Genomic DNA, 14013 nt, shown 5'->3' with positions numbered 1-14013 from the left:
CACCGGAAAGACCGGGCTGCGGCGGTGGGAGGGGGGAGCCACGGGGCACCAGGAGAACCCGGCTGCGATGGGGGGGGGCACCAGGAGAACCGGGCTGCGATGGTGGGGCACCGGGAGGACCGGGCTGTGGCGGAGGAACGCGGCGCACCGAGGACGGGGGCCCGAATGAGAGTTCGGCTCTCGGAGCGCTCGGGGGACCCGTGGGCACGGGGGGTGCGTGGACCCCGAGGCGAGGGGGCCCCGGCCCGGCTCCCCGTGACCTCCCCGTTGCAGGTGCCCCCCCCCCGAGGGCTGCACGGAGCTGTCGGCGCCGGGGGACACGGTGCACATCCACTACACGGTGCGGGCGGGCGGCGGGAGGAACACGTCAGCACTGCGCTCCGGCGGGCGGGGCGGGGGCACCGGCACCGGCACCGGGGCGGCACCGGGGCGGTACCGGGGGTGGTACCGGGGTGGGCAATGGGGCGGTACCGGGGTGGGCAATGGGATGGTACCGTGGTGGAACTGGGGTGAACGTAGGGGTGGCACTGGGGTGGGCATGAGGACGGCACTGGGCTGGACAAGGGGACGGTGACAAGGTGGCACTGAGACTGGTATGGGGACAGCCCCAAGATGGGCTCTGGGTGGCACCTGGAGTGCCACAGGGATGGCACTGGGGCTGGCATGGGATGACCCCAGTATGGGCATGGCTGGCGCTGGATCAGCCCGAGGATTACCTTGGCATGGCCCTGGGCACTGGGAGGGGTGGGGATGTCCCAGAGTGACACGGAGTGTGCCTGGACTGGGATCAGCACAGGGATGGCACAGGGGGGCCACAGGGACTGGGATCAGCACAGGGATCAGCACCAGAGCAGCACTGGGAACACGCTGGCATCCACATAGAGAAAAGTGCCAGGGGTGACCGCAGCAGTGACTGTGGCCGTGTCCCCCACAGGGCAGCCTGGAGGATGGCCGGATCATCGACTCCTCACTGAGCCGGGACCCCCTGCAGGTGGAGCTGGGCAAGCACCAAGTCATTCCCGGTGAGTGAGGGGCTCAGGGGGAGCAGGGTTGGGGGGGGGTAACCGGGGTAACCCCGACCAGCCCCACTCACCCCCACCCCACTCTGTTACAGGTCTGGAGCAGAGTCTGCTGGACATGTGTGTGGGGTAAGTGCAGATGGGGGACCCGGGGATGGGCAGTGTCCCCCCCGAGTGTCCCCACCATGATTTGTGGCACCAACGCTCTCGCTGTGGCAGGGAGAAGCGCAGAGCCATCATCCCCCCTCACTTAGCCTATGGCAAGCGGGGCTCTCCTCCCACCATCCCAGGTGAGCGCAGCCCTCAGGGTCCCCGTGGGGTCTCTGTGGGGTCCCCGCTCAGGCTGTGCCCCCCTTGCAGGTGACGCGGTGCTGCGGTTCGAGGTGGAGCTGGTGAGGTTGTCCCGGGCCAGTTACTGGCAGAAGGTGGTGAACGAGGTGCTGCCGCTGCTGTGCCTGGGGCTGGTGCCGGCACTGCTGGGGCTCATCGGGTTCCACCTGTACCGCAAGGCCAGCAGCCCCAAGGTCTCCAAGAAAAAGCAGAAGGAGGAGAAGAGGAACAAAGCCAAAAAGAAATAAAAACTTCCTCTCGGCATCTGCGGCTGCTCCGTGGCTGCTCTTCCTGGGACAGTGATGGGGACAGAGCAGTGGGAAGGGGCTGAGCACCCGTCAGCTCCCCGCCTGCTCCAGGGCCTTGAGGGTTCCTGTCAGACCTGAGCGGGAGGTAACAGACACTCCCCCTGCCCCTGCTCAATGAATCCCAGAAATAAGACCCTGGAGCACATTTTCAGGCAGTTTTGCTCTTTTAAGGCATTTCCAGGCAGTTGCAGTCCCCGGTGGCCCCAAGCACCGGACAGGTCTCTGGTCTGCCAGGCAGCCTCAGCTGGAACTGGTGCAGCCAGGAATGGAGCCAGGAATGGGGTCCAGGTGGTTGACCCCTCCCCAGAGGCTCTTGGGGTGCGCCATGCCCAATGTCCCTCTGCGTGGCTCCTCCCCTAAGTGGGGTTCATTTCTGGGGACACGGCTTTTGCTTGGTGGTGAGGAGGGGTGGGGGGTCTCTGGGCACCTTCTGGCTGAGCGCAGCCCCCGCCAGGTACTGCTGGAGCAGCTCACGCAGGTGCCGGTTCCTGTTTGCCAGCGCTGCCCGTGCCCGCTCCAGCGCCTTCTCCTCCAGCTTCGCCTTGTTGAACCGCTGCCAGAACCGCTCCAGCCCCATGTAGTCCTGCATGGCCTGGGGGGGAGGCAGAGGAGGGAGTTTGGAGTCTCCAGCCTGCCCAAGCACCCGCTGGGTGATTCCCAGGGCCGAATCACAACCCTCGTTCCCTGGGAAGCGCGGCGGTGCCTCCTCACCCGTGCCAGCGGCTCATTGGGGGACGCCGCCAGAATCCTGCGGACATCCTGCTGCTCCCACTCGGCCAGCGAGGAGGGGTAGAAAGGCAGCACCTTCTCCTCCTCTGTCTCCAGCCTGCGGCACATCTCAGCCAGGCGCAGGATGCGCTGGGCCTGGTGGGGGGATGCCAGGAAGGGCAGGTGGGAAGGGACAGCAGGACACTGGGCACAGGGACATCCCCGCTCAGCGCTGTCCAACTCACCTTCTCCACCACCTGCTGCAGCGCTTTGAGGGTGGCACTGCACTGGCAGGTGAGCGTGACTAGGTGGGTGTGAGCCGTGGTCCCGGCCTGGCTGATCGCAGCCCGGAGCTTCTGGAGCTTCTGGACGGCGTGGTCCTTCTCCTCCTGTATGCGCTGGTTCTGCTCCTCGCTCTCCTGCAGGTGAGCCGCGATCTGGCTCCTAGTGGCTGTAATCGTGTCCTGGTGAAACAGCAGGTTGGATATTGGGGAAAAATTCTTCTTGGAAAGGGTGGCCCAGCATTAGAATGGGCTGTTCAGGGCAGTGGTGGAGGCACCGTCCCTGGAAGTGTTCAAAAAACACGTGGATGGGGCACCTGGGGACACGGTTTAGTGGTGGCCTTGGCAGTGCTGAGAGAACGGTTGGACTTGATGGTCTTAGAGACTTTTCCAACCTCAATAATTCCATGATTCCATGGCTCAGGCGCTGCTCCATGAGCCCTTTGGGGGCCCCTGCTTAGCCCAGCCTGTTGTCACCCCTTTGCCAGTGCTGGGTTGGACTTGATGGTCTCAGAGGCTTTTCCAAACTCAACAATTCCATGATCCCATGGAAAATGAGCGGGGAACGTGGGTGACCCCACTCCCACAACCACCCAGCGCCCTGCCAAAACCTGGAGCTTCTGCAGCTTCTTCGCCTGCACATCGATCTCCCAGGAGCTCTTCACACACTTCTTCTTCAGCTCCTCGAACTCCACCTTCCTCTTCTCTGTGGCCTCGGTGTAGCTCCTCCGGGCCTTCTGGATCTGCTCCCACAGCCCCTCCAGCCTGGTGACGAGCTGCAGCCGGCTGTACTGCTGCTCCTGCCAGCACTGGGGACACACAGGTTACACCCCCGAACCTCCCTTGCCAGCCCCAAAAGCCCCTCGATGCTCCCTTGGGCCCCTGCCTTGTTTTTGATGTCGTCCCGGGCGCTCTGGAAGTTCAGCATGGCCTCGTGGTCACTCCTGGCGTGATCCTGCTCTGTGGCCAGAGCCATGTCCTGTAGGCAGCACCTTTCCCAGTCTTGCTGCTCCAGAATGGTCTTTCTGTGGGGACACACAGCAGGGCAAAGGGGTTTCCTCAGAGATGCTGCAGGGATCCCACTGGGGCCAGGAGAGGCTCAACTCCACCCCAGGAGAGCCCACGGGTGCCACTGCTGCCCCATTCCTCTTCTCCCCATAAAATTCCACACCTCTCAGCCTCAAACTCGGCCTTCAGGGCGCCCACCTGGGCACTAAACCCCTCCTCCAGGTAGCCCAGGCGGCAGCGCTGGAGCTGCAGCAGTTGGTCCGTGAGGTGCAGGTGACTGCGCAGGGCTCGGTTCTGCTGCTCCTCCGCTTCTTCCAGCTCCCTGACCAGTGCCTGTGGAGTTTTTTTGGGGGGGGTCATGTGTGTTCCTTGGCACACCCCCTGCCCTGCCAGCCCCGCAGCCACCTCAATGACGCCGTCCTTGCAGTCCATGACCCGCGTGAAGGTCTGGCTGAGGATCTCGATGTCCTGGCGCAGCTCTTGGTCCTTGGTCTTGCGCTGCGCCAAGCGCCAGAGCGTGCAGACCTTGTGGAGACCCCACATGCTGCTCTGCTCCTCCCGGGATAACTTGACCTGTGGAGGGCCCCGTGGGAAGTGGGAAAGGGACAGGAGTGGGGTTGGGGGTGTCTCTGGTACCAGGGGGTCCAGCAGAACAGGGGCAGCCCCAGCCCTGGTGGGGATGATTGGGGGCATTTGCTGGGGAAAGGTGGTTTGGGGACTCAGGGGGGTGGGGCTTGGAGGCCATCAGGGGAGGCTGCAGTGGGGTCCCAGACCTGCAGGAAGCGAGCGAGCAGTTCCTGCTTGGCTTTGGCTGCTTCCTCCTCAGCCAGCGCTTGCTTCTGCAGCAGCAGCAGCTCGGTCTCGGCTGCATTGGGGGCTGTGGAATGGGGCCCCGCCATGGCTGGAGAAAGGGACACAGCGGGAGGGGTCGGGGGGTGCCCGGGGTCTGCGTGGTGGCCCCTCCACGGCGCCCATCAAGGCCCGTTCCCCCTGCCCACCCCCATCTCCCGCTCCAGCCCCCCCGCACCACGGGGCACCCTCAGACCCCGTCACCTCCTGCCCACCCCCATCTCCCTCCCCAGGCTCCCCCAGCCCCTTCTCCCCTTGCTCACCCCTAACACCCCCTCCAGAACCCTCTCCACTTGGGACAATCCCCATACCCCATCTCCCCTTCCAGTGCCCCCCCAGACCTACTTCCCATCTCCCTCCCCGGGCCTCCCCTCAAGGCCCATTTCCCGCTGCCCACCGCCAACTCCAGAGCCCTTCCAGCCTCACCCCCTCTCCCTCCCCAGCCCCTCCGGCACCCACCACCCCCCTGCCCACCCCCATCCCCCTCTCCAGGGGTCTCCCTCCCCTCCTTTGGGGTCCCGGCCCCAGCCCCGGTACCGGCCCCGCTCCCGCGTCCCCGCGGTCTCCCAGCAACGGCCGCCGCCGCTCGGGGGCGGGGCCTGCGCGGCACTTCCGCCCTGACCTGCACGGGCGCCCCCTGGCGGGCAGCAGCGCGCTCGCACCCCCACGGGGCGGGTCCCGCCAGTTCTGCCTCTCCGCTATTGGCCGGCGGTCCGGGATTCCACGCGCTGATTGGCCAGCGGGCGCCGCCGTGGGCGGGCCCTGGAGCCGGCGGGGTATATAAGGGCGTCTGCGGCGGCGGGGCGCAGGGCGGTGGGTGGGTGAGAGTGGGGGGAGGCTGTGCGCGCCACCGCCATGCGGGAGCGAAGGCCGGCACCGGCCGCTCCGGCCCGGTGCAAGCTGGTGCTGGTGGGCGACGTGCAGTGCGGCAAGACTGCCATGCTGCAGGTGCTGGCCAAGGATTGCTACCCCGAGGTGAGCCCAGACCGGCACCGGGAATCGGCAGCGGGCACCGGCAGCGGGACCGGGCGCTGACGCTCTCGGTGCTATTGCAGACGTACGTGCCCACCGTGTTTGAGAACTACACGGCTTGTCTGGCCAGCGAGGAGCAGCGGGTAGAACTGAGCCTCTGGGACACCTCCGGTACCGGGGGGAGACACGCGCGGCTCACGTTCGGGGGATTGGCGGGGGTTCTGGTGCCGGTGGAGTGGGGCGGGGGCAGCCCCGGCTCCGGAGGGGGTGATTGGGTTGTTTGCAGGGGAAGGTGGTTTGGGGATTCGGGGGCTGGCAGGGTTGGGGTTGGGAGGCTGCAGCGAGCGGGGGGTCGCCGCAGTGGGGTGTTTTGGCGTCCCGGGGGTGTTCGGGGGACCTGCAGCGCTGGGGGGGAGGGGCGTTGGTGGCCACAGTGGCGTCTCGGTGGTGTTTTGGGAACCCGGGGGTGTTTTGTGGTCCCTGCGGGGGCGGGCGGGAGCTTGGTGGCCGCCCTGGGGGGGCTTCAGGTCTAGGGTCATATCCCCGCGTCTGGGGGGCGCAGCTACTCCCCAGGGACCGACCTCACGGTGGGAGGTACGGACACACCGGGGGGGGTCACAGAGGGCTGAACCCCTTCCTTTGCGGGGATCCCCACACCGTTGCCCCCCTCCGGGTGGGGTCCAGGGTGCTCCCTGCGCCCTGCCTGTGAATTGGGAGGATTAGGGGAGATCCCGGTGTTGCTCTTCCCTGGTCACCCCGAAGAGTTGGGGGGGTCGGGGCAGCCCTGCCCGGTGCTGCAGTGTCCCCCCCGGCGGGGGGGTCCCCGCCGGTCCCCGGTTGCCATGGCGATGCGCTGGCGCAGCCTCTTTGCTATTCTGTGCACGGAGCGTCTGGGCTGCGAAACCCCTCCGAGGCCTTTGGGGGGTCGGGGGGGGGGGGGGTGGACGGGATGGACATCCCGGAAACCCCCCCCCCTCACCCCACTGACCCCCTCCCTCACCCCCCCGCGCCGCCTCCCCCGCAGTCCCGGGTGCGGTGCTGGCGGCTCCGTGTCCCCGAGGACCCCGAGGGGGTGGCAGGGTGTCCAACCCCCTCCTCCGGCTGCCCCCTCCCCTCGACACCCCTCGGTACTGCCGGGGCTCCCCAAAATGAGGGGCGGCGGGGGGGGGTTGTTACATAAACACCGCGGGATCCATTTCCCGCTGCCTCGTGAAGGCGCGATGCGACGTTAATGGGCTGCGAGCACGGAGGTGGCGTTTTGGGGGGGTTCCAGAGCTGTGGCCCTCACCCCGGCAGGAGGGGGGCTCTGTACCTTTTGGGGGGCTCTAGAGCTGTGTGTCCGCCTGTCCCTCTTACGAGGCTGTGTCTGTTTTGAGGGGCTCTAGAGCTCGGTGCACCCACGTTGGGTAGGAGCAGGGGTTGTCGTTTTTGAGAGGGTCTCGATCTGTGTGTCCCCCTGTCCCTTTTGAGGTGCTGCGTCTGTTTTAGAGGGCTCTAGAGCTCAAGAGTTCAAGAGTTGGGGGGGTCTAGACCTATGTCCCCCACTCCAGGCAGGAATGGGGCTGTGTCTGTTTTGGGGGGCTCTGTCCCTTTTAGGGGGGGCTCTAGAGCTGTGCCCCCACCCCGGGCAGGATGGGGGGCTGTGTCCCTTTGCCAGACCCCCTTTCTCGTGTCCCTGGGGTGGGGGGGCTGAGCGGTGACACCCCCTTTTCCCCCAGGCTCTCCCTACTATGACAACGTGCGTCCCCTCTGCTACAGCGACTCGGACGCCGTCCTGCTCTGCTTCGACATCAGCCGCCCCGAGACCCTCGACAGTGCAGCCAAGAAGGTGGGGAGGGGGCTCAGTCCCCAGGACAGTGTCCCCGTAGCGTTTAGGGGGCTCAAGGATGCGGGGACACCGACCCAGGGGGTCCCTGTGAGGTTTGGGGGACTCACAGACACTGGGACGCTGACCCTGCAGGGTTTGGGGGGCTCAGAGATTGGGGACACCAGCCCAGGGGGCCCTTGTGGGGGATGGGGGGGGTGTGCAGGGACAGGGGAACAACGATCTGGGGTGGTCCCTGCAGGGTTTGGAGAGTACAGGGATGTTGTCCTCAGAGGTCTCTATGGGGTTTGGGGGCTCAGGGATGCAGGGACACTGTCCAGGGAGGATTTCTGTGAGGTTTGGGGAGCACAGGGACACTGACCTGGGGAATCCCTTCAGGGTTTTGGGGGTTCAGGGACGCCAACCCTCTGGGGTGACGTGGAGAGGGTTTTGGGGTCCCCTGTCCCTGAGAGCAGCTCTGTACCCCTCACCCCTCAGTGGAAGACAGAAATCCTGGATTATTGCCCCAACACACGGGTGCTGCTCATCGGGTGCAAGACGGACCTTCGGACGGACCTGAGCACCCTCCTGGAGCTCTCGCACCAGAAACAGGCGCCCATCTCCTACGAGCAGGTTGGGGGGGGCCCTGGGGTGGGGTTGGGCACCTGCTGCTCTGACTTGGGGGTGGGTTTGGGGTGGTCGTGGGAGGGTGGATTTGGGGTGGTCTCGGTGTTTGCAGGGGGGTGGGTTTGGGGGGTCCTGGTGGTCTGATGTGGGGTGGATTTGGGGTGGTCTCGGTGTTTGCAGGGGTCCATCTGATGCGGGGCTGGTTCCAGGGCTGTGCGGCCGCCAGGCAGTTGGGAGCCGAGGGATACCTGGAATGCTCAGCCTTCACCTCGGAAAAGAGCGTCCACAGCATCTTCCGGACAGTGTCCGGCATCTGTCTCAGCAAAGCCCCCCCGCAGCCGCCCCGCAGCCCCCCCCCGCAGCCTCTCCAAGAGACTCCTGCACCTCCCCAGCCGCTCCGAGCTCATCTCCTCCACCTTCAAGAAGGAAAAAGCAAAAAGCTGCTCCGTCATGTGAAGGGGGGACGGGAATGACCCCACACTCACACACCTTCTGACCCCCCCCCAAGCCCCCAGAATGGGGTGGGGGGGCTGGACAGGGCCCTGGAGCCCCCCCCCAAAGGAGGATGGGGGGGCTGCTGCCCTCCCCTCGCACCATTGCCCTGCCAGCCCCCCAGCCTGGGGGGCTGCCCCCATGGGAGGGGGGGGGCCTGGGGGGTGTCTTCACCTGGTCCCCAACCCTGAGGGAGTTCCTGGGGGGTTTGGGGCGCACAGGACCCTGGGGACATCAACCCACGGGGACCTCTGTGGGGTTTGGGGTGCCCAGACCCTCAGGAACATCAACGCAAGGGGGTCACTGTGGGGTTTGGGGGACACAGGGACGCTGTCCTGGGGATCCCTGTGGGGTTTGGGGTGCACATCATGGGGCTCATCCATGGACTCATCCTGTTTTCTCCCCCTTTACCCCATCCCTCATCTGCTGCTTGGCCCTGGGGGACCCTGGTGGGTGGGGGAGGGGGGCTCTTTTATGGACTATCTTGGGGGGGTGTCTCTGTTCCATGTCAGTGTTATTAAAAAGCTTATTTATTATCAGAAATATAACACCTACCTATGTGCAGCCCTGCCTGGCCCTGTGTTTTGGTGTCATCGGTGATGGTGACACTTACGTGGGGCTGTGCTTTCACCCCTGGGTGCTGGTGCTGAAGGCAAAATCCCTGGGGTGGGGGATTTGGGGGGTGCACAGGGCTGTGGGGACACGGCCCCAGGGGCCTCATTTGGGTACGCAGGAGGTCCCTGTGGGATGCGGGGGGCTCAGGGACGCGGGGACACCGTCCCGCAGGACTCATTGCAGTGGGGGGGGGGGGAGCTGCCGCGCGGCGGAAGGATCACGGGGCGCGGCGGTGCTGCGGCAGCGCAGGGGCGCTGAGAACCCGTGAGGGATGCTGGGAGTTGTAGTCCAACGACGCGGGGGCTGCCGGGAGCTGTAGTCCCGTGCCGTCCCGGCGTGCCCTGCGGCCCCGGCAGACATGGCGGCGGCGGCGGCGGAGCGGCGGCGCTGAACCCGGGACTGCGGCGGTGAGCGGGGAGCGGCGGGAGCGGAGCGAGGGGCACTGCCGGCACCCCCGGGGGACCTCCTCGGCGCCCAGGGCCTGGAGGGCCCTGGGGCCGCGGCACCGGCACCGGGCAGAGCTGGTCGCCAGGGGCAGGGCCTGGAGCGCCGTTGCGCCGCGTACCCCGGGCCTCCCGGAACCCTTTCGGTGTCCCCCAGGCCTCTCTGCGCCCATCCCCCGGGCGTCCCCGTGCCGTGTCGGGTTCCCCCTCTTCCTTCACGTTCTCTCCTCGGAGCCCCCCAGCCCTTCCCGCTCCTTCCTGGGGTCCCTCTGTGCCCTCTCGGGGGTGCCCTCATCGTTTCCCGGCGCCTTTTTGGGGTTCCTCTGTGGCTCTCCTGGGTCTCCACTGTGCCTGAGTGCCCTCCCTGGGTCCCCCTCCCAGCCCTCCCGTGTTCCCTCCTGGGGTCCCTCTGCACCCCCTGAGCCCCCCTGGTGTCCTCCCCGCTGACCCTTCCCCACAGATGGCTGGAGAAGTGACAGACAAGAAGGATCGGGATGCATCCCCGGTGAAGGAGGAGAGGAAACGTTCCCGCTCCCCCGACCGGGAGAGGGAGCGGGACCGGGACCGCAAGGGCTCCCCAGCCAAGGACAGAAAGCGACACCGATCCCGGGACCGGAGGCGGAGCCGCTCGCGCTCCCGGTCCCGCTCCAAGTCCACGGAGAGGTGAGGAGGGCCCAGGACTCCCTGGGTTTTTGGGAAGAGCTTTGACAGTCCCACGGAGGGCGAGTGGGCGTTCTGGGGTCACACTGTGATCCCCCCGACCCGCAGGGATCGGCGGCACAAGGAGCGGGACCGTGACCGCAGCAAGAAGGAGCGGGACAGGGACAAGGATGGGCACCGGCGGGACAAGGACCGGAAGCGATCCAGGTGGATCCTGTCGCTTTTTTGAGGGGTTCCTGCTGTCTCCTAAACCCTCTGGAGGTTGGGGAGCCCCCAGGGCTGTGTCTGGTGGCTGATTCTGAGCTGTTTTCCTTGGAAGTTTGTCCCCGGGCAGGGGGAAGGACTCAAAGTCTCGGAAGGATCGGGATGCACGGAAAGCAGAGGAAGAAGAGGAGAATGCCCTGAAGAAGGAGAAGGTGAGGAGGGGGAGTGGGAGTGGCTCCAGGGGGATCCAGGTCCCTGGGAGTGGTGCTGACATCTGGCCCCACTTCCAGGCACAGCCGCTGTCCTTGGAGGAGCTGCTGGCAAAGAAGAAGGCAGAAGAGGAGGCAGAAGCCAAGGTGGGAGCAGGAACAGGAGCCTCTTCCCTCTGCTGGGGGTGTAGATGTTTTGGGGGGATACCGCAGGGGGAACCCTGGGAGGGAACAGGGAGGGATGAGGAACCTGGGGATACAGAGGGACCTCAGAAGGAAGCAGGGAGTGCCAGGGAGGGATCATGGGATGGAGCAGGGAGGTCTGGGGGACTTGGGAGGGCACATGGGAGGCTGTGGAGACACAGAAAGGAGAGGGGAGGCCTGGTGGATCCTCAGGAGGGAGCAGAAGGACCTTGGGAGGGAACGGGGAAAGCTGAGGGGTCCGGTGAGGGACACAGAGGGACCCCAGGAGGAAAAGAAGGACGGAGCTGGGGAACACGGGGAGGGAGCAGAGAGACCCCTGGGAGGGAGTGGAGAAGTCTGGGGGATCCAGGGAGGGAGAGGAGGAACCCAGGAGGGAGAGGGGAGGCCTGGGGGACCCTGGGAAGGAGCAGAGAAGGCTGAGGGGACCCACAGCAGCACGGGGCTGGCAGCCAGGCCCAGTGTGACACTGCATCTCTCCCATCCCAGCCCAAGTTCCTGTCCAAGGCGGAGCGGGAGGCCGAGGCTCTGCGGCGGCGGCAGCAGGAGGTGGAGGAGCGGCAGCGGCTGCTGGAGGAGGAGAGGAAGAAGAGGAAGCAGTTCCAGGAGATGGGCAGGAAGATGCTGGGTAAGGGGTCATCCCTGGAGCCCCCCACACAGCCCTCAGGGTGAGGGCTGGCTCTGAGCCCCTTCCCCTGCTCCCCAGAAGACCCCCAGGAGCGCGAGCGCCGCGAGCGCCGTGAACGCATGGAGCGGGAGACCAACGGCACCGAGGACGAGGAGGGCAGGCAGAAGATCCGGGAGGAGAAGGATAAGAGCAAAGAGCTCCACGCCATCAAGGTGGGGCTGGGGGCTGCTCTGGAGGGGCCAGGGGGAGGATGGGGGGGTCCTGCTGAGCCTGGGGTCCTGCAGGAGCGGTACCTGGGGGGGGTGAAGAAGCGCCGGCGCACGCGGCACCTCAACGACCGCAAGTTTGTGTTCGAGTGGGACGCGTCGGAGGACACATCCATCGACTACAATCCCCTGTGAGTGCCCCTGGGGCTGGGGGCGTCCCTGCGGGGGTGCAAGGCAGCCCTCAGCACTGCTCCTGATGCTCCCACCCTGCTCCAGGTACAAGGAGAGGCACCAGGTGCAGCTGCTGGGCCGCGGCTTCATCGCCGGCATCGACCTGAAGCAACAGAAACGGGAGCAGTCGCGGTTCTACGGGGACCTGATGGAGAAGAGGCGGACGCTGGAGGAGAAGGAGCAGGAGGAGTGAGGTTTTGGGGAAGCTGGGAGGGTGCTGAGGGATGTGCGGGGTGCTGGCTGGCTTGGCGTGGCTGGGATGTGGAGCTGGGCTGCAGCAGGTCCTGCAGGAAGTTGGCAGAAGAGTTCTGGAGGTGCAGGGCAAGCCCTATGCCCTTCCTCTTTTCTCTTCCTCACCTCCTTCCTCACTCCCTTTTGTCATCTTTTTCCTCACTCTGCCCTCATCCCGCTTTCCCCCATTCCCTTTTCCCTTATCCTCCTTTCCCTCTCCCCTTTTCCCAATCCCTTCCCTCCCTCCGGCCAGGGCACGGCTGCGGAAGCTGCGGAAGAAGGAGGCCAAGCAGCGCTGGGATGACCGGCACTGGTCCCAGAAGAAGCTGGACGAGATGACAGACAGGGACTGGCGCATCTTCCGCGAGGATTACAGCATCACCACCAAGGGGGGCAAGATCCCAAATCCCATCCGCTCCTGGAAGGACTCCTCCCTGCCCCCCCCACATCTTGGAAGTCATTGACAAGTGTGGATACAAGGTGGGCACAGAGAGGGGGCTGGGGAGGGGGAAAATGGGGTTATCAGGAGTTCAGAGAGGGGAAGAGGAGAAGTTCTGCTCCCAACCTGCTCCCCCTGGCAGGAGCCGACCCCGATCCAGCGCCAGGCCATCCCCATCGGGCTGCAGAACCGGGACATCATCGGCGTGGCTGAGACCGGCAGCGGCAAGACGGCAGCGTTCCTGATCCCGCTGCTCGTGTGGATCACCACCCTGCCCAAAATCGACCGGTGCGGGGCGGGGATGCTGCCTGTGGCACAGGGTGACACTGCAGAGGGGTCAGGAAAGGGTGGCACCGTGAAGGTGACAGGGTGGGGTGACAGGGTGACACTGCCGAGGGATTGAGGCAAGGTTACGGGGTGACACAGTGGAGGGGAGGGGGTGAGGCTGGAGGGCAGCGTGGGTGACCCAACAATGTCCCGCCATGCTGCAGCATCGAGGAGTCAGACCAGGGGCCCTACGCCATCATCCTGGCCCCCACCCGTGAGCTGGCCCAGCAGATTGAGGAGGAAACCATCAAATTTGGGAAACCCCTGGGCATCCGCACCGTGGCGGTGATCGGCGGCATCTCCCGCGAGGACCAGGGCTTCCGCCTGCGCATGGGCTGCGAGGTGAGCGGGGCGGGTTTGGGGGGTCCCAGGGGGGTGGCTCAGCCCCGGGCTGCTCCCACCAACCCCTCATGTCCCCCCCCAGATTGTCATCGCCACGCCAGGCCGGCTCATCGACGTGCTGGAGAACCGGTACCTGGTGCTGAGCCGCTGCACCTACGTGGTGCTGGACGAGGCCGACCGCATGATCGACATGGGCTTCGAGCCCGACGTGCAGAAGATCCTGGAGCACATGCCCGTCACCAACCAGAAACCCGACACCGACGAGGCCGAGGACCCCGAGAAGATGTTGGCCAACTTCGAGTCCGGGAAGCACAAGTACAGACAGGTGGGTGTGCACGAGGGGTTGAGGAACATCCCACAGTGAGGTAGGAATGACTCTGATGGGGCAGGAATGTCCCCCCAGTGAGCAGGAACATCCCTCAGTGAAGTCAGAACCACCCAGTGGGGCAGGAGTGTCCTTCCATGGAGCAGGAACATCCCTCAATGAAGTAGGAACGGCCCCGGTGGGGCAGGGAGGGGGTCTGTGGGGCTGGGAGGGGATCCATGGGGTGGGGAGGGGCAATTTGGGCTTTTGGGGAAGGGGTTGAGGGAATGGGAGTCACATTCCTGCTCTGTGGAGGGACATTCCTGCCCCACAGTGGATGTTCCTGCCCCATGAGGGGTCATTCCTGCCCCACAAAGGGACATTTTTGCCCCTTGGGGGGCATTTCTGCCCCATGGGGGACAATCCTGCCCGGCATGGAGATGTCACTGCTCCATGGGGAATGTTCCTGTTCCATGGGGGAGCATTCCTACCCTGCTGGGGTCATTCCTACCTCATTGGGGGTTGCTTCTGCTCCATGGGGGGGACATTCCTGCCCCACTGGGGTCATTCCTGCT

General features: G+C 65.6%; 4 protein-coding genes across 4 annotated transcripts; 3 read left to right on the top strand and 1 right to left on the bottom strand.

Annotated features, from left to right (window-relative positions):
- The first annotated feature begins 121 nt into the window (after positions 1–121).
- LOC121672137 (peptidyl-prolyl cis-trans isomerase FKBP11-like) lies at positions 122–1613 on the top strand. The gene is made up of 5 exons (XM_042044659.1): positions 122–340; positions 935–1022; positions 1115–1148; positions 1239–1309; positions 1380–1613. The coding sequence occupies exons 3-5, from the start codon at positions 1138–1140 to the stop codon at positions 1595–1597; spliced, it is 300 nt and encodes a 99-aa protein (XP_041900593.1). The 5' UTR covers positions 122–340; positions 935–1022; positions 1115–1137; the 3' UTR covers positions 1598–1613.
- A 185-nt stretch (positions 1614–1798) lies between these two features.
- LOC121672135 (dynein regulatory complex subunit 2-like) lies at positions 1799–5112 on the bottom strand. The gene is made up of 9 exons (XM_042044657.1): positions 5041–5112; positions 4428–4555; positions 4060–4227; positions 3818–3987; positions 3533–3671; positions 3258–3455; positions 2611–2829; positions 2369–2521; positions 1799–2249 (listed from the first exon to the last, which is right to left on the bottom strand). The coding sequence occupies exons 2-9, from the start codon at positions 4551–4553 to the stop codon at positions 2025–2027; spliced, it is 1398 nt and encodes a 465-aa protein (XP_041900591.1). The 5' UTR covers positions 4554–4555; positions 5041–5112; the 3' UTR covers positions 1799–2024.
- Positions 5113–5300: 188 nt separating this feature from the next.
- LOC121672136 (rho-related GTP-binding protein Rho6-like) lies at positions 5301–8962 on the top strand. The gene is given in 6 exon segments (XM_042044658.1): positions 5301–5478; positions 5559–5646; positions 7194–7303; positions 7778–7912; positions 8116–8256; positions 8258–8962. Coding segments are annotated over 6 exon segments (699 nt in total). The 5' UTR covers positions 5301–5358; the 3' UTR covers positions 8363–8962.
- Positions 8963–9317: 355 nt separating this feature from the next.
- LOC121672134 (probable ATP-dependent RNA helicase DDX23) lies at positions 9318–13513 on the top strand. The gene is given in 14 exon segments (XM_042044655.1): positions 9318–9420; positions 9917–10119; positions 10225–10323; positions 10436–10532; positions 10611–10676; positions 11220–11358; positions 11437–11570; positions 11643–11755; positions 11841–11984; positions 12280–12463; positions 12465–12506; positions 12608–12753; positions 12957–13134; positions 13217–13513. Coding segments are annotated over 13 exon segments (1827 nt in total). The 5' UTR covers positions 9318–9420; the 3' UTR covers positions 13499–13513.
- The last annotated feature ends 500 nt before the right edge of the window (positions 13514–14013 follow it).

Source organism: Corvus kubaryi, unplaced genomic scaffold, assembly GCF_017639235.1.
Source record: "Corvus kubaryi isolate FWS band 111438036 unplaced genomic scaffold, C.kubaryi_AGA036_p1.0 38011, whole genome shotgun sequence".
In the NCBI taxonomy this organism is placed as follows: Eukaryota; Metazoa; Chordata; class Aves; order Passeriformes; family Corvidae; genus Corvus; species Corvus kubaryi.
Note: the sequence above shows the minus strand (reverse complement) of the source record. Positions and strands in the feature narration are given on the sequence as shown.

Excerpts from the sequence above, each read along its gene's own strand:
- LOC121672137 (XM_042044659.1), top strand. Across the intron at positions 1,310-1,379 it reads CTCTCCTCCCACCATCCCAG|GTGACGCGGTGCTGCGGTTC; the intron begins GTGAGCGCAGCC and ends CCCCCCTTGCAG.
- LOC121672135 (XM_042044657.1), bottom strand. The coding sequence starts at position 4,553 with ATGGCGGGGCCCCATTCCACAGCCCCCAATGCAGCCGAGACCGAGCTG. Across the intron at positions 4,228-4,427 it reads TGCTCGCTCGCTTCCTGCAG|GTCAAGTTATCCCGGGAGGA; the intron begins GTCTGGGACCCC and ends GGCCCTCCACAG. Across the intron at positions 3,456-3,532 it reads GGGACGACATCAAAAACAAG|TGCTGGCAGGAGCAGCAGTA; the intron begins GCAGGGGCCCAA and ends GTGTGTCCCCAG.